The sequence below is a fragment of the Rhamphochromis sp. 'chilingali' genome (genome assembly GCF_963969265.1).
Source record: "Rhamphochromis sp. 'chilingali' genome assembly, chromosome: 4".
Classification (NCBI taxonomy): domain Eukaryota; kingdom Metazoa; phylum Chordata; class Actinopteri; order Cichliformes; family Cichlidae; genus Rhamphochromis; species Rhamphochromis sp. 'chilingali'.
Genome location: NC_137948.1, coordinates 28,964,476 through 28,991,687, shown reverse-complemented (window position 1 = coordinate 28,991,687; position 27,212 = coordinate 28,964,476). Strand labels below are relative to the sequence as shown.

At 41.1% G+C, this 27,212-nt stretch overlaps 1 protein-coding gene across 3 annotated transcripts in view; it reads right to left on the bottom strand.

Moving 5' to 3' along the window:
* The window catches only part of fat1a (FAT atypical cadherin 1a), a 79,977-nt gene that overhangs the window by 19,173 nt on the left and 33,592 nt on the right, over window positions 1–27,212 (bottom strand). For all 3 annotated transcript variants that reach the window (XM_080879601.1, XM_080879600.1, XM_080879602.1), the window contains exons 5-13: window positions 22,587–22,916; window positions 21,505–21,721; window positions 19,499–19,638; window positions 10,131–10,406; window positions 9,723–9,933; window positions 5,182–9,255; window positions 4,392–4,588; window positions 4,117–4,270; window positions 2,512–2,745 (exon numbers count right to left, since the gene is read on the bottom strand). In XM_080879601.1, the coding sequence (XP_080735727.1) occupies window positions 2,512–2,745; window positions 4,117–4,270; window positions 4,392–4,588; window positions 5,182–9,255; window positions 9,723–9,933; window positions 10,131–10,406; window positions 19,499–19,638; window positions 21,505–21,721; window positions 22,587–22,916 (5,833 nt within the window). The remainder of the gene's footprint in view (window positions 1–2,511; window positions 2,746–4,116; window positions 4,271–4,391; window positions 4,589–5,181; window positions 9,256–9,722; window positions 9,934–10,130; window positions 10,407–19,498; window positions 19,639–21,504; window positions 21,722–22,586; window positions 22,917–27,212) is intronic.

Here is a 27,212-nt window from a genome sequence, read left to right as displayed (position 1 = left end):
ACATACAACGGGACTGTTAAATTCATCTGTCTTGACTAGAAAGCACTTTGGGTCAACTCTTGTTTTTAAATGTGCTTAATAAATACAAATCATCTGACTCAACTTGAGCTGTTTTGTGTGTGTTTGTGTGTTTCCTTAGCTTTGCCCTGGAATTTTCTTATTTTTCTAAATGATTTTAGTAACAAACTTGAAGAACGTGTATGAATCTTACACAGCAACAAGGTGGGCAAAGCAGAATATAATTAAATGCCCCCACACTGAAACAACTGACGGGGCAATGCAGAGAGCAAAGAGAGAGACACACTCTGACCAAGGTAGAGTGATAAAAGGACAAAGCAAAATCAGAGAAGAAATTCCAAAGTTTATCACAGATCAAGGGCATCAGTCTGGGTCTTAATCTTTGTCTGCTTCATAATCATCCCACACTGATAAGTGCGGCCTCTCAGAGATTGTAACAGTGGGTCGAATAGTGGCTTGGCAATGTGGGTAAATATCAAACATCGCACAGCGATCACGAAGGCCATGGCACATAGCAGCAAATGCCAAGAATGAGTCCACTCAGTGAAAAATATAAAAAGATAAAGCAACTCTTTCCTCGTGGGAAGAGGGTTACATTAGGCTTTGCATTTTAAGCGTCGGCCACAAAGACAGTTGACTGAAGCTGGAGTGAATTGGGTCAGCTATGAAGCCTATTTTTTTTGTACACCCTGTGTGTCTGGTTGGGATTTGCCAGCTGTGCTTCAAGCTTGCAACTAAATCAAATATACTAGGCCGACACACAGAGAGGAAAGAAATGTGTGAAACACCCATATGCAGGAGAAATACTGATCAAATGCCTCTCTGTGCTCATGCAGTGTATGTCTAAATAATTATTGCTCCCGGCTAAACTGCAGGGAGCACTGTTCTTTCCTCCACCCTTCCTTCAAGTACCCTTAGCCCAGATGTACCAAATGCAAAGTTAATTTTTTGCCATCAAAGCCTCCAGGGAAAAATGTCTTAATGGCAGCTTTTTTCCCCTCTCTTTTCTTTCATTTAACATTTCTCCTTGAGGGAGTCAGTTTTAGCATCCTTTTCATTCTGTCAAGCTGTCACTCCGGCCCCCCACCAAAAAAAGGGGAGGGAAACAAAAAGAGACCGTGTCGATTGTCAGCTAACAGGCTGAAATGGTTTTTCAAGCTAGAGTGTTCTGCTTCATTAAACCCAAGGTGCAATCTGGAACGGAAGGTCCACTAGTTTCCTGAGAAAGAAAAAAAGACTTAAACTGCACGCTTCAAGCTCTCCGGCCTACCCGAGTGTGAGCCTCTTAGTGATTGGCAATGTTTGCTGAAAGGAGGAGACGCCTGAGATAAATATGTGGCCCCGTGGCTTTGCACCAGGCGAATGGAAAATTGCAATCATCTCTTTTGAGAATTCGACTTGAAGAGAGAAGAATTTCATTAGAGTGTAATAGAGCTTTTAATTTGAGGGGTTGATCATTCATGAAAATTCACATTTGTTATCCCTCCCTCTTGCCATTTAGTGCGATGCTGTTCCACAATGGTGAGATAATAACCTGTTCATAGCAAGTCAGCACTGCTTATTCCAACCCATTAAAGGGTATTTCAGAAGCACAGTCCCGTATCACATGTGCATATGCTTTTTTATTGTGATCGTGAGCAATGCAATATGTTGCCATTAATTGCATTTTAAGCACATTTTACCAGCTTCCTGAGATTATTGCATTTTTGGAAGCTTAAATGTTTGCCTAAAACACATTTTATTACTGAGTTCTGGTCCAATAGGCTGGTTTAATCAGAGAGATTTGTTATGAAGGTTTTTTTTAAAGCATTCTCAATATAATGTATTCTTCCCTTAATTCTGTATGAGAAAGAATAGAAGGATCTGAAGTCTTGCATGAACGTGTGTGAGGCAAGGAGTGTGAAAAGACTGATACTCAGCAACTCGGAGTTTAAAGGCTGCTTCTCTTTTCTTTTCTTTTTTTTTCAATTATTTTTTAAAATCTCTCCAAGTGTGAAGCGACAGGAAGTGATGACCCGCGTCTTCTTCATAGATCAGTAGAAATGAAAATGGTGAATTTTTTTGGCTTGGGACTTTTTTCATATCAAACAGCCTTTTCAGGGGTTTTAGTTTTAAAATATCAACCAATACAGGATGCTAAAATTAGCTTCATGAGTTGCTGGGTTTTTATACGTCATCCTTTGGTCCAGCAAAGTGGTGTAATGACAAACTAATCACGGTCTAAACTTAAGGACCTGCTGTTTCAGTGTTAAATCTGTCAAATTATGGCTTTCATGTGTGCAATAAAGTTCGGCACTTACAGCAGCAGTGTCTGATAGTTGCTGTGTTCAAATGAAATTTGTCTATGGGTAATTATCGCTTTATTGCTGCACATCTCTATCAATAAAGACTTGCATCAATTTTACAGTTGCGCAAGATCGTTCTTATGATTTTCCACCTCACTGTAAATAACAGCTGCCCTCTACCTAGAATGTGCCAGAGAATAAAACTCACCAGTATCCAAATCGTTCGCTGACAGCTTTGCCACAAAAGTGCCCGTCTCTGTGTTTTCAAAGACGGTGATGCTGTAGGGGTCAGTTGAGAACTGCGGTGGGTTGTCATTGACGTCTTCCACAATAATATGAATGTCAGATTCACAGTATCGCCCTCCTCCGTCCACCACACGCACTTTAAACCTGTACTCGTCTTTCTCTTCTCGGTCCAGGGGCTGCGAGGTCTTCAGCTCCCCTGAAGGTAAGACAGGAAGGTTTTGAGAAGAAATGCAAAAGTGCAGACACGGGCTCTTGGGGAAGAGTCGGTGTCAGAACAACATAAAAGTCAAATGTGTACAAGAAAAAAAGAGAAAAAAATCAATCAAAATGCTAAGTTTATGTATGAGTGGACAAACCTGAGGCATTTTAAAGAAATGTAACCCTCTTGTCTACTGTTTACTAACCAAGTGAAAACCATCCGAACAACTGAAGGCTTTCAAGCGCGTAGAGAGGAGAATAAATAAGTAATTGAAGCAAGAGAGGACGAAGAGGATAGCGAAGGGAGCGGGATGATGAAGGAAAACATCAGAGTTGGCAGCTAAAAGCAGCCTGGAAGTGTCTTGGGATACCAAGCAGCCAACATTACCACAACTGCTCTGGAAAACTCCAGAGCCTCTTGGCGGGTCTCATCAGCAATAATCCTACTTGTCTGCACTGAAAAAAAAAAAAAAAAATCACACTCCCGCTGCATAACAGTAGCCCTGCTGCTGGAAAACTCGAAATTGAGGGCTGCCAAAAGACAGCGGGATGACATTGTTGCCTTATTGTCTGCTCTGGTGTCAGCCTCCGCATATTAAGGCAGAATACTCAAGGATTCTGTGAAACAGCAGATGTGCTGTATAGCTGTTCAAACCAAGTGGTTTTGTTTGCATACTTCTTTGGTTAACCTGCACTGTGGTTTTTCTTTTTTCCTCTTTTGTGGTTTCTTTTTTCAACACAGCAGTCAGAGTGAATCTCTGATTTAGAGGGTCTCCCAGAAGAAATTATTTGCAGGAAAGAAGTATAGTGGCCATAAATTCAATCTTAAGTATTGCAACTGTGTACTTTAGTGCCACTGTGGGTCTATCAGTTGCCCTGCAGGGAAATGTTCTTGGCTCTTGAATAAGTAAATAACAACAGGGCACAAGAAAACCATCTTGCTTCTTCCAATGCTGACAATACAGTAATTTGCATCCACTGAAACTCGCACACGCAGACACACAAACAATAACTTTTTTCCCCGACAACTCTCATGTAAAACATAAAACTGCTGTCACGCTGAGCTGTCTTTCAGATCGTGTTGTTCCAAGCAGAGGGCTAAGCGTGTTTCATGAGTGGCTTTAGCATGAGTGTCCTGCATACTGTTTCCATAATAATCATAAATGCATTCAACACAGCTGGAAAGCAATCTAACTCAATGACTGCGGACACAGATGGACTCATAAAGAAAGAAGAGACAAATTACTCACATAAAATATAAACAGAGCACATGCTTTTCCACCGAGTTTAGAACACCGCACGATCAACGCTCTCTTTTTTTCCACAGAGCAGTATTTAAGCAAATGTCTTTTACCCCACAGATACACACCTGTGACAAAGTCAATGATGAACAATTCCGATCCAACTCCCTGGAGCTCATAAGAGATTTGGGCGTTTGAGCGGATGTCAGCGTCTGTGGCAGAAACCTGCAAAATAAGCCTGCCTGCAGGGGAGTCCTCTGGGACGCTTTCACTGTACACAGACTGGAAGGCAGGTACAGGAGGAGGAAAACGGAAGAGGGGAAGAAATCAAAGTGAAAACCAAGAAAACTCACAAGACAGCAAACTGAAATTAAGAGCAGAACCAGAGCAAAGAGGACTTTACCTTTTCGCATACTGGGCTGTTGTCATTGGCATCCAGCACCTTGACCTCTACAACAGCTTTGGCAGTGAAGATGCCATCACTGGCAGTAATGTTAAGGAGGTAATTGTCCTTTTCTTCACGGTCCAGGGGCTTCCTGACAGAGACCTTCCATTCATTCTGAATATGTTCAATGGCAAATTGGCCTAGTGGGTCTCCTCCTATTTGGGGTTAAAGACAAATATTCCACTTTAGCATGAACAGCAACCAAGAAGCAGAAAGCAACCTAACTTGTTAAAAAGAAACATGGCTACGTGATTTATCCTCAGTTAATTATTCCTGCAATCATAATCGGAATATTCTCTGCTCTTTCACAGAATAATTTCCAATTTTTACACCAAATATTATTATTGGTAGGCAAGCAATCTGCAAACTAAGGAGAGGAAAATATACATTGGCTAATTATCATGCTGGTTTCTGATTCCTCTTGACTTCACATACATATTCACAGTTTCTAATTAGCACCACAGGAAGTACTTTTGCCCAGTCTATTTCAAAGCACTATTCAGATAATTATACATTTCTGTAGTATAATGACCTAAATATTTGTTTAGAGCTTGAGCAGATTAGCAATAACTCCTAACAGATAACGGGACTGTGTAATGTCTCAAAGATGAGATATTATCATGATATTAAGTGGCGTGAATCCATAATCCCCCCCTAAGCTCTGTTTATGAAAAACTGCTACACAAAAGAGTAGAGAGTAAACTCCTGGCTTACTAATTATCAGTTTCACAAAATAATAAATGCCCACCTGTGATGAAGAAGTCGACTTGTTTATTAATGTCTTCAGAATCATCATCTGTGGTGCTGAGGATAGCGATCACTCCACTCGGAGGAGGGTCGTCTTCGCTGACTGTGCCTTTGTAGATCTCCGCAGTGAAGCGGGGTGGGTTGTCATTCACATCACCAACTGTTACCTCCACTGTGGTTCCAGTAATTAGTTGGACTTTCTCCCCTTGGTCCGTTGCTAAGATGGAAATTTTGTATTTGTCAGTCTTTTCACGGTCAAGCTCTTTTAAGGTGGTCACCCATCCAGTCTCACTATTGACTGCAAACAGCTCAGGGATCTCGGGTGAGTTCTGTTTGGGGTCAAGGCTGTAAATGATCCGGCCGTTGGTTCCAGAGTCTTGGTCGATGGCTTTGACCTGGATAACCTGGGTCCCACTTGGAAGGTTTTCCACAACGACAGCCTCATAAGGGTTTGCCTCAAAGACTGGTGTGTTATCATTCACATCCTTCACCTGGATGTTTACATTTACAGATGTAACTATCTCATAATTTTCATAGTTGGTTTGGGCAACCAGAGTGAGCTGGTACCATTTGGTTGTCTCATGATCAAGGTTCTTCTGAAGCTTCAGCGCTCCACTGTCTCGATCTACAACAAACATTTCACCTTCATTGCTCTCAGGATTGTTGCCCTTTACTAGGCTGTAAAGAACTGGTTGCTCACTCACAGCCTGAATCACATCTATCTCTGTGCCAATAGGAAGGTCTTCAGATATTGTGTAACGATAATGTGGTTCGGCAAATTTGGGAATTGGCGTCTCTGGTGCAACAATCTTGATGTAAACCTGTACAACAGAATATTTGGGTGGGTTTCCGGTATCCTTTGCCCTCACAAAAAACGCATACATATCATTTTCAAGGCCAATGAGGCTTTCTTTGGTTACAATGATCCCAGAGGTTGGGTGGATTTCAAAGTTTTCCTCAACATTTTCAGCATCTGCCTCAATTGAATATTCGATGTCAGCATTGCTTCCTTCATCCGTGTCTGAAGCAGCAACTTTAACCACAGAGGTTCCTCTTGGGACGTCTGATGCAATGGTGGCTTTGTACTCACCTGCCCTGAATTGTGGGGCATTATCATTGGCATCAGTAAGAATTACATTGACAACACTGAAGCCTACTTTTGCACCACCATCTCTAGCCATGAGAGAAATAGGAATAACCTTCTCTTCTGTATTTTCACGATCGAGGCTCTCCAAAGTGAAAATCTCTCCATTTTCATTAATAGAAAACTTGTCCTTTGCAAAGTCATTGATAATCTGATATGTTATTTGCCCATAAATGCCTTCATCGTCATCGGTTGCCTTTGCCTCTGCTACCAAGGTACCAACAGGGGAATTCTCAACAAGCTCTGCCAAATAGTCCACCTGAGAAAAGGTGGGGCTGTGGAAGTTGGCACCAATAACTTTTACGGTGACTAGGGCTGAGCTTCTGAATACACCATCCGACACCGATACATTAAGATTGTAAAGAGGTTGCATATGTGGCCTGCGGTGGTTGGAAATGGTGATGTCACCGGTGTGTTTGTTAATGGCAAAGTTCTGATCTTCATTTCCAGATATTATCGAAAACTCCAACTTATTTGTGTCTGAGCTGTCAGGATCAGATGCTTGGACTTGACTGACAAAGTGCCCACGTGGCGCCAGTTCGCTGATGGTAGTTCTGTAAGTATGCTCGGTAAAAACTGGAGCGTTGTCGTTCAGATCAGTAACATCTATTGTCACGATGATGTCACTAGAAAGTGCTGGAACTCCTCCATCAACCACACGCACTCTCAGCTTGTGTTGCTGGATCTCTTCATGATCGAGAACTTGAGCTGTAGAAATGATTCCTGTGTTGCGGTCAATGGTAAAATAATCAGAACTCTTCCCCCGTTCCTCAACCAACTGAAAAAATACTTCTTGGTTATTACCAGTATCGGAATCTTTGGCATCAACTTGCAAAACAGATGTGCCGATAACAGAGGCTTCCGAAATATTGGCATAGTAGGTCTTTGACAGGAAAACAGGAGCGTTGTCATTGACATCTTCCAGAATGATATCAACAAAGACCTCGGAGTGTGCTCCAGTTAGAGAGTCTGTGGCTCTTACATTTAATTTATAGGCAGGATGCATCTCAAAGTCCAAAGGCTGAATCACATGAATGACGCCTGTGTTGAAATCAATTGAGAACTGTTTGAAAGGATCTCCCTCAGAGATGGTGTACACAATACGAGGGCCTTCAGAATCGTTGGCCTGTACGTGAAGCACAGGGGAGCGCAACTGAATGTTCTCAGGGACTTCAATGCTGTAAAACGGTTTCTCAAACACAGGCATTGCTTTGTTCACAACTCTTACTGGCACTTCTATTTCTGCTGACAGAGCTGGTTGTCCACTGTCCTTTGCCATAACAACAATAACAAAGTTTGTGTTAAGGGCTTCTTTCTCAAATTTCTTTTTAAGTGAGATTTCACCAGATGGGCTAATTTGAAAGTGATCATGCTGCTCCTTCAGCTGATACTGGATGTTTGCATTCGGGCCAAAGTCTTTATCCACTGCCGTCACCTGCCGAATGACCTGGCCTTCCTCTGCATCCATCTGAACCAGGGCGTGATAGGGAAGGTTCATGAACATAGGTGTGTTGTCATTTTCGTCCTCCACAGTCACAGTTACTAAAACATGAGCCTTATCTTCAGATTTGTCTTCTCTTGTGACCTCAACAACTACATCAAATGTGTCCTGTACTTCACGATCAAATGGGATTCCGGTGGTTGAAACGACTCCAGATGTGCGGCTGATTTCAAATCTGCTGTCAGGGTTTAATATTTTATAGAACAAAGGCTCATTTACCTGATTCCCAACAGCAGCAATGACCGCTAGAGTCTTCTTCTCAGAGGAATTTTCTCGGATGTAGGCTTTGTAAGATTCCCGGGTGAACTTCAGCTTGCTCTCCTTGTTTTCCTGTACACTGATCTTCACTACAGCAACACTGGCAAATCTACCATCAGAAACCCTGACCTTTAACTCATATCTGCTCCGAAGCTGTGTGACATTCTGAATGGAGATTATTCCAGTGATGGGATCCATTTTAAATTTATCACCAATATTTCCCTCAGAGATGGAGAAGAGAAGTTTGGAGTTAGGCCCAGAGTCTGCATCTGTAGCACTGACTTGAATGACTTCTACCCCTTTGTATGTTGGCACTACAACAGTTGCCTCATACTGCTCTTGGCTTAAAACTGGTGCGCAATCATTAACATCAATTACTTCAATGGTCACATTGGCTGTGGTCTCTGCAAACAGCCGTGGCATTCCTAGATCATGGACCTGGACTGTGAAGCGGAAAACACTCCTCTGTTCGTAATCCAAAGGTGATGTAATTCGGATGGCTCCAGTGCTCGAGTCAATGGCGAAATAGTTATGTGCAAATGGTTCAACAATTTGATAGATGAGCATAGCATTCTGGTCAGAATCGGCATCAGTGGCGTGAATGACAAAAGGTGTGTTTTCACGGGTCAGTACAACACTATTGATGAGGGCCGACTCGCTGATTACACCCTGAAATTCCCTCTGGTCAAAGACTGGAGCGTTGTCGTTTTCATCCTTTAGATGAATCGTAAGTGTTGTGTTGCTGGCAAGTCCAGCCATGTTGGTGCCCTGTATGATAAGCTTGTATTCAGCGATGGTTTCATAATCTAAAGATTTTTGTGTTACAACCACTCCCGAGTTTGGATTTATATCAAACGCATTGTTGATGTTGCCCCCTTTTATTTGATAGAAAACAGACGACTGGCTGACGGCTGTGACCGAGGTCACGAAACTTCCAGGAAGGGCTGATTCGCTCACTTCTGCAGAAAACGCCTCTCCGGTAAATCTGGGGACTGCATTGTCAGAAACCGTTACCAGAACGTGTACGGTGGTTGTATTTGACAGCGGAGGTACTCCGTTATCTGATGCCTTAACAGTGAGTTCAAATGTTGTCTTGCTGTTGCGATCAAGCTCTTTGGCTACTGTAATTGTCCCGAGGACAGGGTCAATAGCAAATGAGTTGGCAACATTTCCTGTGAGAGAAAAGACAAAAGAAGAATAGATTTTTCTGTATGTTGTACTGGAAAGATGTGTTTAATGAGCACTGGATTGTACTAGCAGTTTATCAATCTAAGTCATAAAACTGGCTGAAAACAGAAGGAGCAACAATGCATCATATTCCCATCTCAGCTACTTCAAATATGCACATATACAAACGCAAAGTCTAAATGAAGCATGTCTCTTGTTTTCACATAACAGATTATTGTAGGAGAGATTCTCAGTGGGATGTGCCCATCTCCCACATATTTGAAGATCCCCTAAACAAAATATTCAATATTCTCAGAGTATTTCATTCATATCCAGAGGGCAGCTGTACTGATGACTCATACATTTTTATGAGATGATTTCATTTGCAATGTTTTGCAATGAAAGATTTTTGCTATGAGGGGAAAAAAATGGGGGTTAAAAAGAGTAGCATTGTAACTTAGCGTGCATTCACCTGATTCAATGTGGTAGACAACCTCTGCATTAGAGCCCTTGTCTTTGTCAAGAGCTGTAACCTGGAGCACCGCCGTGCCTACGGCAGCAGATTCAAACACTCGACCGGAGTATGGTGTGCCTATGAACCAGGGTGCATTGTCATTGGTGTCGTCCACATTGACAATAACGCGCACAAGGTTCCTCTTAACAGGAATGTCCTGATCTCGAACCTATAAAGGTCATTTTTTTATGAAAGAGGACACACAGGGGGAGGAGAAAGAGCAGCGATTAGTGTTCAACCTTACACTAATTTCTTGAATGTTTAACTTTAAAACAGTGAAATCAATTTGAACATGAACTCTGTTAAACAATATGCTAGAACTTCTCGGAATTCAACAAAGTTCAGTCTGTTTCTACCAATTCATACCATGACAGTCAGGATGTGACGATGCATGGTCTCATGATCCAGTCGCTCAGTGGTATACAGGGTGCCGGTTCCTGGGTCTAGTCGGAACTTCCTCAGGCTGAACGGATCAGTGCTGCTCAGGAGAGTAAAGGTCAGTTTGTTCTTCTCGTCCCTGTCCACAGCACTGATCTGCAGGACCTCACTCCCCGCTGGTTTGTCTTCAGGGACATTCACGACATAAACATTCTCAGAAAACTCCGGCCGGTGGTTGTTGGTGTCAATGACACGGATAAGCACCTACAGGAGAAAAATAAATTGCATGCAAAGTTACATTTATACACTTGACTTAATTCATATCACAAAGGATACATGCAAAAATATTTTAGTGGCTGTTATGTAAGGCTTTTTAGGTTTTGTCAAAAAGTGCTGTGAGCCATTACTCAATAAAAAGCACCAAGAGGATATTTCTAAAGCAACCAAATGACAAGGGTCAGGGATAAGTTTACATATTCAAAATTATATTTCAATAACCAACTGATCAGTGGTGAAACGATTGTGTGCTTGTAAATGTATTTGATTGTCTAGAACCAAATAATGATTTCCAAACAATAAAGCTTCTGGTAAATGATTAGATATCACAGCTCTGGTGCATGCTTCAACACTGCTCAGTACTATGGTCCAAAGATATGCAAGTAACACTTTTATCTTTATTTTAACCATTTCTCTCACTTTGGTCTGCACACATTCACACATATACACTATATTATTTTCAAATCACTTTCCTGATCTCTGCAAAAATAAGCAGTAGTGTGTTGACACAGACTCGATCGATCCATGCGATGGCAAAAGCAATAATTTATCTGAATGGCCACTTGATACTGCTAACAGTCAATCAATGCTGAATAACCGCAATGAATCTAAATGAATTCTGAGCTACACACATGAGCAGTTCATGAAAGAGAGAGTGCATGTGTGAGAAATCAAATGATCGGGGAGTGCTGAAGTAAGTCCAGTGATCCCACTATGCTTCCGTATTAGAAAGTCTGAAACAAATATAACTTTGAGGATATGCTGAGTGTTACTTTTGTGCTAATATTGCTACCCCTCCTAATATTTTCAAAGGCTACGCTTTATGAAACTAATTTTTGCACATGCACGCTTCTTTCTTTGGATAATGTGCAAAGTGTAGTTTACTGTGCTTTTCCCCCAACACACGCACAAACAACAAAGAATCTAACATCCCAAACTGTAAAATTCCACTGGGAGCGTGTTTTATCAACACCAGCCACTCGTCTACTGGACTTCCGACAGAGGATTATGGAGAGCTGCTGGAATGCGATCTCTGTTTCCCAGACCAGCGAGGGACTTCTACCGTTGCCAAACATGGTGAACAAAGGGATCAGCCCAGATTAGACACCTGCATACCAGACACCAGGGGGTGATGTCCTGTAAGGAAAGCAGTCGATGCTGACCTGTTTGGTGCAGGAAGACTGAAGGGGGCTTAAATCACAAAAGCTCTGACCAGGTAACGGCTCACAACTGACTGGGGTTTGTCAGATCTCTGGTCAAAACAACTGCCCGCTGTTGTCTGTTGTCATAATACTGTTTGCTAAGCACTGTGAGCCTATATCAGAGACAAATATAGACTCAACCTGACAGGACTGATAACATTTACAATCTGCTCTGTGCTGTGATGCTGGCAATGCTGCTGAGGCTCACAGATGTCATCTTGCAGGGGGAGCATTGGGCTGCTTGCTGTTTGTTAGTGCAGTAATCTTGCCACAAGTCATGTGTCATAGGCAATCCATATCACACTGTTAATAAAAACGAAGGTAAAAAATAAATAAAAATCATTTTTAATGCGACATCAAATCTAAAAAAAAAACGTATCAATCTAGGCCTGTGGTGCATGTTGCATGCTCAGCAACATGACAAACTATCTCACTGTAAACATGTGTTCTCATGTAAACACAGACATCATATAGAATAAGATTGCAGATGCCTTCTAATCCACCTTTTACATACTCTGACGCAAACGCTTGCACGTACTCACGCACACACACCAGGAGAGGCTCCTAAGTTGCACACTTCCACACGTACATGCACACAAAGAGGCTGCCCAATGTGTCTCAATCTGGCCAGCGTCAGATAACACGCCTTGTGAAGAGTGAGTAAGGTGGCGAGAACTGATAGCGCCGTCGAGAAGGAGAAAGGATGGAATCTGGTCAGTGGTATCTGCATCTATACACAGTGTACAAATCTATACCATTTAAAATGCCCACAAAAAGCTATTCACACCCACCTCACACCCCTATATGCGCACAAACTTCCCTCTCCTTCTCCCTTTGCAAGAAAGCGCCACAGCACTTCAAAGGGACTTTGCCCCCAAACATCACAAACGTAGCACGATACAGCCTGACCGCAGCAGAAACGCTGGTGTACAAGGGAACTCTGTAGTCTTTGTATATGGCTTCCCCTGGGAAAGCTGAGAAGGAACACGATTGGGACTGAGACACAGGCGTGATAGATGGAGATACTAAAGAGGAAAAAGTGCTGTGACAGTAAGATTAGGGCTGGGCCATATTATACCGTTCACGGTAATACCGGTATAATGTTAGGCAACGATAGGAAAATGAAATATCGCGATAGAATGGGAGTAAAACGCGCATGTGCGGTGCCTTTGTTTTCATACGCACATGGCCGATTGTTGAGTGAAACAGATGAACCAGAATTGGTTTGTAAAAATGGTGCAACTTCCGTGATGTGGAACTGGTTTGGTGTTTGTCCGTCAGATACACAACAAAGCACATTTTTTTGCAGAACATGCAAGCGGCCGTTGTTATTGTCATATTTGTCGGACTAAGATGCTCTTAAATCTGGGAGTAATCTGGGTCCTAAACTCCGTATGCTTCAGGTCAAACAACACTGCAGCATCACTTAGAGTTAAAAACTGTCTAAATTCTTTCATCTTTAATAAAACGATCAGCATTGCTGCTTTACCAGGTGTAACTATAAAGTTTAACTTCCAGGCATCCATGAAAACAAAATGTATTACATTTAACTGAGTTAGAAGTTAGCAGGAAGCTAGCGGAAGTTAGCTCGCTAGTTTCGCTAGTTACCTAAGCATGATATTGCATGTTCTGACTGAGAGATTTCTGAAAAAAATCAAACGTACAGCTCTGCTATCACTTCCAACATAAATGAAGACAGGAAACTAAACAGCAGTGATGTTTGTAGGGTTACTGAAGTTGGGCTAGCTGGTATATAATGATGTGCTACGTGATCGCTAGCGACACAGCTATGTTAGCATAACATAAACAGTGAAGCTGGAGGACGAACGCTAACACTTTTCCACTTATAAAAGTTAACGTGAAGGTTCTTCATGGTTAGAGACAAATGCAATCGCATGGCAGGATGCTGTAAACGGACCAAACTTCAGTCAGGAGAACAACTGAGATAATCCATCCACAATGCGAGGTTAGTCATTAATATACTGCAACAACATGGGAATAGAGCAGCTGCCAGAGAATTCAACATTAATGAATCAATGGTACAGAAGTGGAGGAAGCAAGAAGAATGAGTTTAATAAAGTTTGATTTATCTGACTGCTTTGTTTCGCTTAATGTGCCTTATAATCCCGTGCACCTTATGGTCCGAAAAATACGTACTGCACACTGCAGTTTAATGTTGCAAAGCACCTCTTTTTAACTTCAGTGGATATTATACATGGTTATGCTCAGGATATGTCAGCACATTTCTACTGGAAATGCCTTTTGGTTAAACTTTCAGCAAGGAATTTGCATTTGCACTGTTACATTTTTATAAAGCTTTTAATGTACATAAAAACCAGCTTCTTGTTTAAGTGAAAATAAATGGAAGGTTGTCTTTTTGCGCTAGTAATGTTGTGGAGTTGTATTTTGTCTCGCATCAATTATATCGTCGGTTATATCGTTATCGCAAATTTTCAAATATATATCGTGATAAATATTTTTGGCCATATCGCCCTGCTCTAAGTAAGATGATGGTAAAGAAGATAAGTGACAGTGAAAATCTAAAGGCGGCTAAGGGAAATGGTCAAATTTAGAAACCAGGTTGCGGAAGGGGGGAAAAATACAAATAAAAGATGTGACTGAAAAAAAATGAGTGAAAAAAGTGATACAATAATGAGCTTTGATACTTAATAAGGTAAAAAAAAATCTATGAGAAAAAAAAGCATGAGTAAATAAACTCAACAGTCGAGTGAGACATAAAGAGAGTCTTTGTAATGTGGACTGAGATAACAGAAGAAACAGGAGACCAGGAACAGATTGTGAGCAGAACAGCTTGAGGTACTTCTGCACGGCCAAAGGAGGATGCCATATAGCTGGAGACGGGGTGGGGGGACTGGGCTGCATGCCGAGGCTGCCTTGTTGGCGCAGCTCCTGGCTATGAGGTGCCCGAGCTGGAATGCGGCACCCCTCGTCTACATCAGCTGATACTTCAGCGACGCCTTCATAGATCTACAACGGTCATACGGAAAGAACGACAGACTGGCCCACTGTTTTCCAAAGACCTCCCACAAACCAGAGGCCCTCATACTGATATTACCACTGGAGTCCCCAGTGGGCTGGATTAAAAATCATTTTCAATTTTCATCATGTCATTTTAATTTGAAAAAAAAAGATGTACAAGAACAAAAGCGTATTTAAAACAGTGCCGCCTGAATTACAAAACACCTTTTTTGTGAGGTATTCAGAACAGGACACGGGGGGGCTTTTCATTGTGCTCATTGTCCTCCTGTGCCATGCGTAGGAGAGGAAGCCCCCCTGCCAGGTGGCAGGTTCTGGGCAAAGGGGGGCCGCTGGCACCGAGTACTCAAACATGTTCCCAAAACAGGATTAACAGAGGCCACTATCCACACAGGTCCAGCACTCCTGTTTGCACTTTATTCTACCCAAACAGAATTATCATCATCTCTGAAGGCATAGCCAAGAAAGATAAAGATTTCTGGAAAAAAAAACCTGAAAAAAACAGAAAGAAAGACAAAAGGGGGCTAGAAAAAGATGGAGAACAAAAAGAAAAGGAAAAAAACATTCCTAGGAGAAAGAAAATAGGGCCAGCACGTCTGGCAGCACAGCTTCCACATGACTTTGATTTGAGGAATATATACCGGTAAGTCCGACTCTTGAGGTTTCATAAGGTGCTGTGTGTGTGTGTGTGTGTGTGTGTGTGTGTGTGTGTGTGTGTGTGTGTGTGTGTGTGTGTGTGTGTGTGTGTGTGAGCAGATCTAATTTGCAGTGAAATTCTGTGGGAGTTGTTTTGGAAATAAGCAACATATTATCCCCAAAGAAAACAAAGTCATACTCAACAATTAACAACTCATTTGCACGTTTTCCTGCTGAAATCCTGTCTTCTTGGACTGATTTTACTGTTGCGAGCACAGAGGTGAGCAAATTCATTACTGTTTAATCCCAACATTGTACAATCGGGATGATTAGCCGGGGGATTTACATTACTAGGCCATCAAAAGCAAGCAAACCTGCCTTCAGGCGTAAATTCATACATTTCACTGTAGCCTGACACATTATTTTAAAAATCGAACACGATTATATAAAACAGCTACAAAAACCATTCACTTCCCAGTAAGAGTAGAGCTGACAGTGAAAGAGAACTATCCCCTGACGCCAGAGCAAATGGCGTGAATGCCATGACAAAACAAGGTGGTAGCCAAAACACTCAGATCACACAGTGTTCCAAATCTTCAGGGCCTTTACAACATTCCCAATAATACGGGACAGTCAACCGGCATTCATTCATTAACTCATGTCAAAACTTGATCCTATCCCAAGGACCTGCGGTTCTTTTTAATAGCAATAATATAAAAAAAAAAAAACACGGAGGCAAACACAAGTCTTGTTTATAATGATTTGGGGGTTTTTTTGTTCTTCTTTTTGTGTGAGAAACATTCAGTAAAAATAATTGCTCGTTTTCACTGTGATCTATATTTTTGGACTGTTGGTTCAATTTTCGATATTTTCCCTGCTTTTTAAGATATCAAATGAATTGTTTGTTCTTTGCTATTCCTGCCTTTAGTTTAGTTTTCAGCAAGTAAATCTGGTTTGATGAGATTGAGATCAGGTTAAACCATTAAACCACTTTGCTGCATTTGAAAAAATAAATGAATGGGCAGAAAGTACAGCTGCTGCCTATTCTTAAGCTTACACTACCTCGTTATCGTGGACTCAAATAAAAACATAGCTACCATATGGAGTGTGTTCTGCTGTTGGTGGAAGTGTGAATGAATTTTTCTTTATCATGCAAAAGTATCCTACGATCATCCACCACTGTTGTCTTTATGAATGTCCAGGATCTTTTGATTTAGCCAACTCCACTCTACCACCGTATTCTGATGATTTAGCAATTTGTAATGTTTCTGCTCTCTCTAAGATAAATTTGCTTGGATTCTGCAGCTCAAGCAGTGCTCCTTTAACCACATGTTGATGTTTTACTGCAACAGCTTCCAAATTCATAGGGTCAAATTCTGACCCTACATAATCGAGTAGCCCACATCTTTGAAATTACATTTCTAAAAACACAAATCCCTGATAAACTGTGCAAAAAATGGCAGTTAATGCAGTTAATGCAGTACTTTTGTTCAATCTCTCAAATTAAAAAAGAGAGTCTCCACTTTACTCTCATATTCATAATATCACTGTAACTTAATATGTCTCTATACACATTTTTAAAAAAAAGCATCAGTCTGGAAACATATATGGATCCAACTATTTTTAGTATACAGCCAAACTCTGGTAACAATATTCTTTACAGACAGTCTGTATACCTCTTTCAGTCACCGTTTGCCTGTCAGCATATCTAAAGCAGCTGACCCACCTACAAATGTGGTTTATGGAGCGCACACATTCTGTAAATCCTATCCCTCAACAGAAAACAGCTGACGTACAGTGGCCAGCTGGGTATACAATATCATACACAACACTCATATGCAAGAGAGCAAATAAGTCACAGCTTCAATAGCATTTACATAAATAAACACATTTAAAACCTGCAGCCAATGAGAAAATGTGTGTTCTGATATACAAGTGATGCTCCTTTAACCTGTTTCAAATAAAGAAACTCATGGCTAATATGGAATAAATCATACAGCTGAGCATCCTTCAAAGTCATCATCACTCAATATTCTGCGAGCTGCACATGAAATTTTTCAGATTTTGTGAAGGACGGCACATTAAAATGAGACTATATACTGGACTTCCATTCCAAGAGTTCAGTTTTTACTGCACGACTTAAAAACACTAAAAGCTGATGAATACAATATTTTTCTGATATACTTTTATGCAATATGCTTTTAAAAAATGTCATGGCATTAGCAAAAGTCTAGATGCTTGGAATTCGTACAATTATATACAAAAACTGAGATTTTGTGGGGTTTTCTATATAAAGCATAAATGAATCCATCCCCTACACTTGTAAAAGGGCTGCAAGTACAGAAGGTCCTGCTGAAAATCAGGCTACACTGAGAATTAGACCTTTTGAATAGGTTAACCTTTGAATGTGATTAATTGACTTAAAATGTCACTGCATACAATATCACTGAGAGGCTTTTAAATAAGTGTCTGTTGCCAGGGCTTTTAAGAAAGTGCTTTGCAGGCGGATGCAGAAAACAGCAACTTTGTGAGTGTTTTTTAAGGTTTTGCACTAAACTAAAGGACGTGCTGCTTCCGTGGATGAGCTGCAAAATGCCAGTGAAAGAAGTGCTTCATCCAAGGCTCAGTGGAGCACAGTAGCCAGATGATGAAAGGCTTTATTCATACAGAGTGACAACAAATAGATTCTTTTCCAGCTACAGTCCTCTGATGCTCCCCTTTGAGGACAAAGGACAAAACATCGTGAATGCTGCCATCACACATGACCCAAACTACCATGTAAAAATGTTCAAAATCTCATGGACAAGGCATGACCGTCTGCACAAAGACAACTTGCATGCTCAAAAGCTTTTATCATGGCAGCTCAGCTTTGGTATCAGCCAGGGAGCAGCATACTGTATCTGTTGCATATTTAGTTATTCATTTCATTCAGAAAAGGCCGAGGCAATTTGTTCCTCTCGGAAAAAAGAAAGAGAAGGTCCACAGGTTCAGGGAGAGACACAGCAGAGGGGAGGAGTTGAGCGGGCTCAAGAATGCACACTTGAAAAAAAATAAAGACAAAAAAAAAGACTTTGGCTAGACAGCACCATCATCACAGCAGCTCCGCATCAGGAATGAGACAATGGAAGATTCCTGGTGCTCAGTGCGCAACTGTGAAGGGGGAGAACAGAGGAAGAAGAGGAATGCCGCCTACCCCTATGACGACTTTAAAGTGGATTACAAAAACTTTCTTTCTCAAGTTTTTTTTTGTCTTTTTGGGATGTACATATATATATATATATAACCCAAAAAGATAACCCCCAGGAAATACAAATTTACAACCAGGATATGGTTAGCAGAAGCTTTTCAGCAGCAAAGAAGCAACAAAAACATCTGGCTGCTCGGGCAAAAGGTTAAAAGTTCACCTACACTCACCTCTGTATTAAAGGGAGTCACAGAGTTACTAGTTGCCAACAAAAGAAAATTAAAAATTCACTGAGCAAATATAATATTCCCACATAAGACCCTAAGTAAGCAGTTACCAGAAGGGTATCGATCCCCTTTATTCAACTCTTGCTAAGTGACTAAAGCCCACTTTACTAAAATGTTTGTTCTTGCTGTTGTTGAAACATCTGTCTTCATATCTGATAAACAAAAAAGTAAAAAATCCTCATGCATAAACACAGGCAGCGCCATATAATGGAAAAACCTCACAGCTTCGCCACAACACATCCCATACCCATATGGAAAAGATATATATAAATCTTATAAAGTTTGTATCTGTCTTGTGTGAAACTTGTATGAAAAGCATATAAGAGTGAAAACAGATATAAGATCCCTTGAAAAATTATATAATGAAACTTGTATGTTTTGGATACTTATTAAAACAATGTATGAAAGTAATGAGAAAGTGGCCACTTTCATGAGTAAATCATGTAAGCCTTGTATGATTTACTCATGAAAGTGGCCACTTTCATGAGTAATCACATATAAGTTTTTACTATTTCTTTTCCATATGGGTATCGTCTCATTGGTTTTGTGTCTCAAGTCATTTAGGTATATAATGAGGTTCACACATACAAAACGCCATTTTTCCTGCTCAGCTGAATGCAATGAGAGGACATCAACATATCCCAACAAACAAGACAGTTTAGCGCCCGCTTCACTCATTACCCTCCTCTTTACTCGTGCAATTTCCCATGAGGAAAACAGAATCATGACAACTGCCTCATCAGCCTCCAACCGCTTCATTAGTGTTTCAATTACCTGGGTGCTGACAGTTCGTGTCCCATCCGTGGCTTCCACTGTCAGGTTGTAATTTGATTTCTGCTCTGCGTCCAGGGGCCGCGCTACAATCAAGGTTCCGCTGGCCTTGCCCACGTCAAAGCGGCTGTCATAATTACCACCTGTGGAAGAACATGTTTTTTGCACAAACATGGAAAGACTGAAGATTAGAGACATATCACTGTTTAGTTCTGTGCATGTAGCAAGGTTATATAAACATTAGATGGGGGCACAGAGATGGACACATAAACATCAATTTTCTGCTCTGCTGGAGTCGAAGATAATGAACAGATACGCTTACGCTGATGTCATTAGCTATCGATGCAGATTTCCTGTTCTAGCTAAACATTCCCCACATAATAGCCATTTCATGCAATTAACCAAAACGCTGAAAGTATGGGTACAAAAAGGCAAAGTGATGATTGGATAACAACACGACAGACATTTATAAAAAAGACTTCTGAACTGTAATGGTGAACCTTGCTACAAATTGAAGCTCTAATTCACACACAGAATGAGGAGGAGGGTTTCCTAACCCCTGTGAGACTTTTAATCAGGTCACAGGTTTTAGTGGAAAAATGTGGCACAACATCAATCCCATAACACAACACAAGTCAACCACAGCCAACGGGCAGCACCAACAGACAATGCAGGATGATCTCTTAATATAGCACAGCCTATTAGGAGATCTCAGCAGATACCTTCTGCTGTACAGTTGTGGTCACAAGCCATCTGAAGGATGTAAAACATCTCAGTATCCTCTATGCCGTCTTGCAAATATCCAACCAAACAGAACATTCCAGAGGAAAAAGGGAAAGCAGTGAAAGAGCACGGAGAAAGAAGAGAAGAAAAAGAGATGTGTCAGTCAGACATTGATTAGAGGAAAGACAGGCTGGGAGGAAGGGAGAAGAGGCAGGCATTTCCAAACACAGCCTTTTTAAATCTTCTCATGCACACAGTGCCTACAATACAAAAAACAAAAGCAAACAAAGATGAATCATGTTTTAACACTTCAAAACACAGCTGCTAATTAAAACTGTAAGGAAATATACTACATGTCAGCCGCCTCACACAAAAGAAGCTAGGAGGAGTATCAATATTTATCGATTATGGCCGACTGATTCATGATGCAATTCGGTTATTTCAACCAACAGCTTTACAAAAGACAGGGAGCTGTAACTGCACGAGCAATAAAACGGAGAAAAATGGCCTCAAGTTTTCACACTGGCGAGTAAACTGCTTTAAAGAAATACAGGCTCTAACACCTTTTAGGCATATTTAGGCTGATTAAGAAACCACAGCTGCCACGGAGCTTACATAAGATCTCTAATCTTCAGCTGAAACATTTGTATTCACCTTTCTTTTTGCTTGTTTGTTTGAGATTATTTACAGTCCAAATGGGGGGGTTTATGTGCTTGTTTTGCTCATTTCTGCATGCCTACTAACATCATTTTCCATATGTTAAAAAGTGGGCAGACAGAACTTGTGCTGAAAGCCAAAATGTCAGTCACTGCTACGTTGCTAAGACAAAGTAGCAATCAAAGAGGACATCGGGCATTATTCGCTATTATGACTGACCATTTACACCGGAATTCTCTGTCATAATGTACCTGATGTTTGCATCTTTATATGGTGTACATTTAATGGAAAAGTGTCTTTAATATGGAGAAAAATATAGAGAAAGATTTTTAAAAAGTTTATTTATTTGCATTTTGGGTGTGTAAGACAGCTAACATCGCTACGAAAGGATTAATGCCGGCTGCTCAAATGAGTTATCAAATGCAATCTTATATAAGAAACAACTTAAAGCCTTAATGCACTATAAAATATCTCTATTTAAAGTTACTGTTTCTAATCATCCGCTCAGCCACACTACACACATACACTGTGTTAGTACTAAAGTGTTTCTCTATCTATAAAGCAGTAATTGAGCATTTATACAGCATGCATGCACTCAACATGAAATATGAATGTAAAGGAGACCCTACCTGTGATTTCAAACCACACGGGAACATCGGAGGATTCAGTGGCCACGACGCCCACCATGTGTGCCACAGGATCGCTTTCCATGACAGAAAAGGTGAAGGGGGACTCCTCAAAAGCCAGGGAAGCTGCGTCGGCTGGCAGTTGTGGTTTGGGAATCCACTCAATGTGCAGACGACAAGTGGAGGATTTCTGAGGTCGTCCATTGTCGACAGCTTTAATCTAAGAGAGGCAGACAATCGAAGTCTGTGTTACAAACTGTTATGTGATGGTTTTCCTCCAAATTACTTTCTGTGTAGCTCCAGAGGAGTTCATCTCCCTGAAACCCTTCAAAGTTCACTGAGATGTCTGCATCAGGATAAGCAACGCCTTGTGTCTGGACTTCTTTGGTGATTCTGTGTTTTGTACTATAAAGCTACAGTGAGCAACTTTTGGAGACTTGAGTCTGCATATTAGAAAATTAGTATCACTACCAAATGAAATGTTTACAGCTAACAGTGTTCATGAAGATCCTGTTTTGGGTTTTTTTTGTTTACCTTGCAGGCGGAAGATTGACAGGCAGCGTTCATTTTCAAACACATAACACTTTTTTTCAACCAAATCTTAAGATACTCTTCAACAAAACAACTGTCATAATGCTCTGACACTGATAAAACTGTCAACAGCCAAAGTTCGATGTCACATCAGTGGCTGAAAAATTTGGATCTTTACAAACACAGCTGTTGAATCACAGCAAAAAAAAGAAAAGAAAACATAAATCCTAAGAATATCTTCTCACTGTTATTGCTAGTGTATGGAACAAGCTCCCAAAAATTGCATATATAAATTATTTTTTCTTTAAGAAAAGTTAAATCCAGCAGTGTGTGCACCAATTAGCATTCAGTGTCTCTTACAGATACTACACTGCAGCTTTAAACACAAAGACGCAAAACAACAACTAAAGAACCGTGGAGACAAATAAAACTTGAGGGGATGAGGAGAGCACAACAATAAAGCAACAAACAAGCATCTGTTGTAAAAGCGCAGTGCTCGCTGAGAGACTCTGAAGCTGAGGACGGAGAGGTAGCCTGCGATTATAGATACTCACTGTAAGTATGTCGTATTCTCCTGCAGAGGAGAACTTCTTGGACGACACCAGGCCCGTCTTGGGCTCGATGAAGAATTTTCCATGTTCATCTCCATCCTCGATGCTGTATGAGATCTCAGCATTAGGTCCGTCATCACGGTCTGACGCAATCACCCGATACACCGGGTACCTCTTCATGGCTCTCTCATTCTCAGGCCTCTCCCGCTCAGGGAGTTGGATCTTGTAGATTTTCTCCAGGAACAACGGCCTGTTGTCATTCTCGTCGAGGACCTGCACGATGATGCGAACAGTGGTGGATTTTGGAGGAACGCCGTGGTCGGTGATGGTTACCTGAAAGGAAAGAAAAAGTATAATTTGATGAGGTGAACTTTAAATCACCCTCAACAGAGCTTATCTCTTCAAGTCACAACAGCCCAAACTGAAGGCAGTGAATTATATCAGCATCAATAACAGAACAGTAAGTATCCTGGGAATTTGTAAAGATTAAGACACTCTGTTACAAAACAATCATACTGCAGCCCCAAATAATTAACAAAGAAAAAAGAAAGAGGCATGCTTTTTCACTTTATTATCCTTTTCTTCCACTTCCTTTTTAGTGAGTGAACTGGCAAGCAGAACTAAAGGGATACTTTGGTTTCTTTGAGGTGGACTTTTATGAGGTACTTTTAGTCAGTGAATCGTCTAAAGTAGCCTGCAGTTTAGAGAAGCAAACAGCAGTGACCTAAAAAATAGTTTTCAAATTTTCACCACTAGAAAATAAATATTATTATGATCAAATACAATCAAAACAATCAGTTGCTGGTCTGCTCCTGTCTTGAGCCGTTATGTTTGAGTTTTTCTGTGATTTCGGTGCTTTAAAAGGTTATTTTAGACCCAAAGTGGCGTATTGAAATACCTCAGTCATACCACAGCGCATCACAAATACGCATGTTCTGCTGAGTCTGGTGGCTCTGATTACAGCCGCTTTAGTTTCCAGCTGGAAAGGACAGTTGACAGCAAAGTAGTAATGTGAAAAACAAGATAAATGCATACTGATTTGTGGCTAAGTGGCTAAAATATGTTTCTGCTAACCTCGCCTACAGCAGTACAGCCTGAGTGCATGGACTCCTGTCTGTTTCTCCAAACTAGGGTGGGTGTAGCGACAACCATCTGCTGACTACCAATACATACCCCCATACAACCACATTTCAAAGAAACCAAACTATTCTTTTAAAACCAATTCCCCCTGTGATTCACTGTCAGAAAGTCTATTCTAAAAAGGAAACCAATTATCCAGCAGGAACAAGTTGTTTGGCATTCTTCTATTGCTGGAGATGGGTTAGTCCAACACTCCGGTCGTAAATTACTTCAGAGAAACATTTTTGAAATTATTGTGTGGAGTTACTAGGTTTAGATAAACATGATTTCTTAAAAAAAAAAAAAAAAAAAAAATTCATATGTGTCCTTGTAATCATGGTAAGATTGGCTTGTGAGATAAAAATTATTTTTAATTAGCTGCACCTATTCAGTCTGGTAGCACCCGCCGCACCGACTCTGCTGCTGTGTGTCAAGTATGCACACAAAGATTCTGAACTGCTAATAAACATTAAGTCTAAATACTCTCAACTAAAGGCAGGAGGTTTTATTAAACCCCAGAAGCATTCAGTATAAAAGTCAGTGTTAAACAACTACATCATTAACATGGCTCTAATTTAAGTCCCTGCATCAAGTGTTACTGGTGGCACACTAAGGCTTTGTCACTTCTGCCGTGACTTAACACATCAGTATGACTTTGGACGTTAATGCGCACAGTCTGAGGAGCTTAATCGAAAACAAACAGCAACAGGCTGACCTAAACAAGCACAATTTTTAGAAAGTCCCAGAAAATGGGCTTGAGAGCTTTGCATCTGAGCACTGGAGGAGAAGTGACCATTTCTGTCTTCAAGCTGCAAAACGCTGTAGAAGGGCAGAACAAATGTCACAGTCATTTAAAACCATCTGCTAAGTACTTTACTAAGAGCAGTCAGGAGTCCAGGGTCAGAGACATACCATTTGGTACCATAGACTCAATTACTAAAGAAATGTGTTTTTGTTTTCCCCTCACTGTCTGCAGCTGTCCGTGCTACTGAAATGAGCAGAATTTATGAAAGTGGATGACAAGATACCAGAGCGTGAATACCAGAGTGTGATGGATAAACATAAACAAGGCGCTTTGTTTATGTTAAGTGCCATTTCAAATAGTCAAATGAAGTGCTACCCTATAGCTATAGCTACCCAGCTATCCATCACAATGTGCATCTCTTTGGGAAATTTACATGAAAAGCCTTTGTCTGATAATTAGGCGAGCAGACAAAAGACTGAGACGTTAGACCGGGGGCAGTCTGTTCACAGCACAAATCCAGCACTGCTGTGAAGCTGCAACTTGAAAAACTGAAGCATTCATAGAAGACAATGTACCGGTACACAATGAGTTAAAGTTCTCTCTTCTCTCTAAATCTCACTCTTTTACTGTGTCTTTTGTCCTGTCTTCCTCCCGTCACCCCCAACCGATCGCAGCAGATATCTGCCCTCCCTGAGACTGGTGCTATTGGAGCTTTCTTCCTGTTAAAAGCAAGTTCTTCCTCCCCACTGTTGCCAAATGCTCGCTCATAAAGGGTTGTTTGATTCTTGGGGTTCTTTATGTATTGTAGTAGGGTCACATCGTTTTGGCGCTACATAAATAAAAATAAAGTAAGTAGAAAACAAGATGTATATTGTCTTCATCTTAGAAGTATTTAAATAAATCCTTTAAATCGCAGAAAGATCAGCATTTCCTTAAATTCTCACTCCCGACCCCATTAACGCCTCTTCTGACAGTTTGTAACTTGGGTGATACAATCTTCTGAGAAAACCTAATTGCCAAAGACACTCAGAGCAGACTTCAGCAGATTACAGCTATAGGGGGCACAAGCTGCTGCAGCACGAATCTGGTGTAACAAGCTCCATCTTGCAGAAAGTCATGAGTAAGCACTGTGCAAGAAAGCACACGAGGGGCAAGCGAGCCGGGCTGCTAAGTTAAAGGTTATTACAACCGGGTCAGCTATTCCTTTTCCAAGTTGTGTTGGTGGATAGAAAAGAACTCTGCTCTAGCTTAGATGGAGCCAAAAAAGGAGAGGAGACATCTGACATTAAACAGTTTTTTACATATCTGCCTATTCTTCCCCCAAGGCTGTGTGTTCTCGGATTTTGTGTGATCTCTGATTTGAGAATAAAGCAGGTACCAGCTATCCACAGCTGGTGAGTGGCTGTCATCTGACCTCCTTTGTGCACTCTTTGCTCAGGCACCACCATCACCAAAACCAAATGGTTCCATTAGTGAGAATGGGAATGAACAAAACCATCTCCTGCTGTGTGCTACATCTGAGAAAACATAACTTAAGAAAATGTCTGGAGCTGATTCTCCCGACGGTTTCTGGAGCTCATATGTGAAAACAGCTTAGTGACTTTTATCATAGACCAAGGCAGTCCATTTTGACAGTTTGTGGCCTGGATTCAATTTCCTGAAGAGAGTAAACGGCAAAAAGTGAAGCGATCATATGTAAACGATTAAGGTTCTAATTGGCTGACCCACACGTACCACGATTAATGTTTTGTATGGAGATGAGCCACTGACGTGTCCTGTATTAGTAAGTTTGCCACCTTGAAGATGGAACCCCAGTGACTGCCACTGCTCAACTAATGTTACACATTGTTGCTTTAAGATGGATTTAAGCTTTAAATTACCTATTTTAACACCACAATAGCTGGTTATTTATAAATAATGTATTTTGAAAATATATGATGTGAATTTTGTTTTTGTTCTTTCATTGACATTTAATACATTTACAGATTAATCAGGACAAGTTTTTTTGCATCAGTTGTTTGTGGCATGTTTGACAACTTTGTTAAACATGCCACAAACAACTGATGCAAGCAGTCCATTCACTGCTTTTACATTATAATGTGCTCTCTACAGTCCCAGGCCTAAATCCTCGGCATGTCCTGGCATGTCCCACTTTTGCTATTTACCCACCCCCTCCTTCCTAGGATGAAGGCCTGTGATCCTGCCGCTAGAGCCCACACTCAGATCTATCAAGAGCAGCTTTGCCTTTTCTCAAATTCCCCCACTGCCTTTCTGCTTTTAGTTCTCTCTCTCTCTCTGTCTCTCTTTCACACACAGGCACACGACAACAACCAACCCCCATCCATCTCATCATAAAAGCTGAAGGCCCCCTGTGCTCCCTCCAACTCTTCTTGGCATTTGGAGCAAACAATGCTGACACAGCCCCCACCCTAATTGCTCCACATGTTCCACATGGTCCCACATGTTTGGTTTCTTCTCCTACAACAGGCTAGCACAAAAAAACTTCACTAGTTAGGACTTCAATTTGATTTGCTCTGCTTGCGCCCGGATGCCAAATTGTAGGGTTTAAGGGTTTGTGCTGCTGCACCAATAAAGAGCTTCCTGCTGAATTCATAATAACCTGCAACCAACATGCACAAACTTCTTAAGTTGCTATAGTTACACGGCTCTGGGTTTGTTTGTTTTTTGCACCAGACAGGTTCTCGAACTTCCTAATTCCAAAACCCAAATGTTGGAAGCAGCAATTTAGCTTTTACCGGAAAACA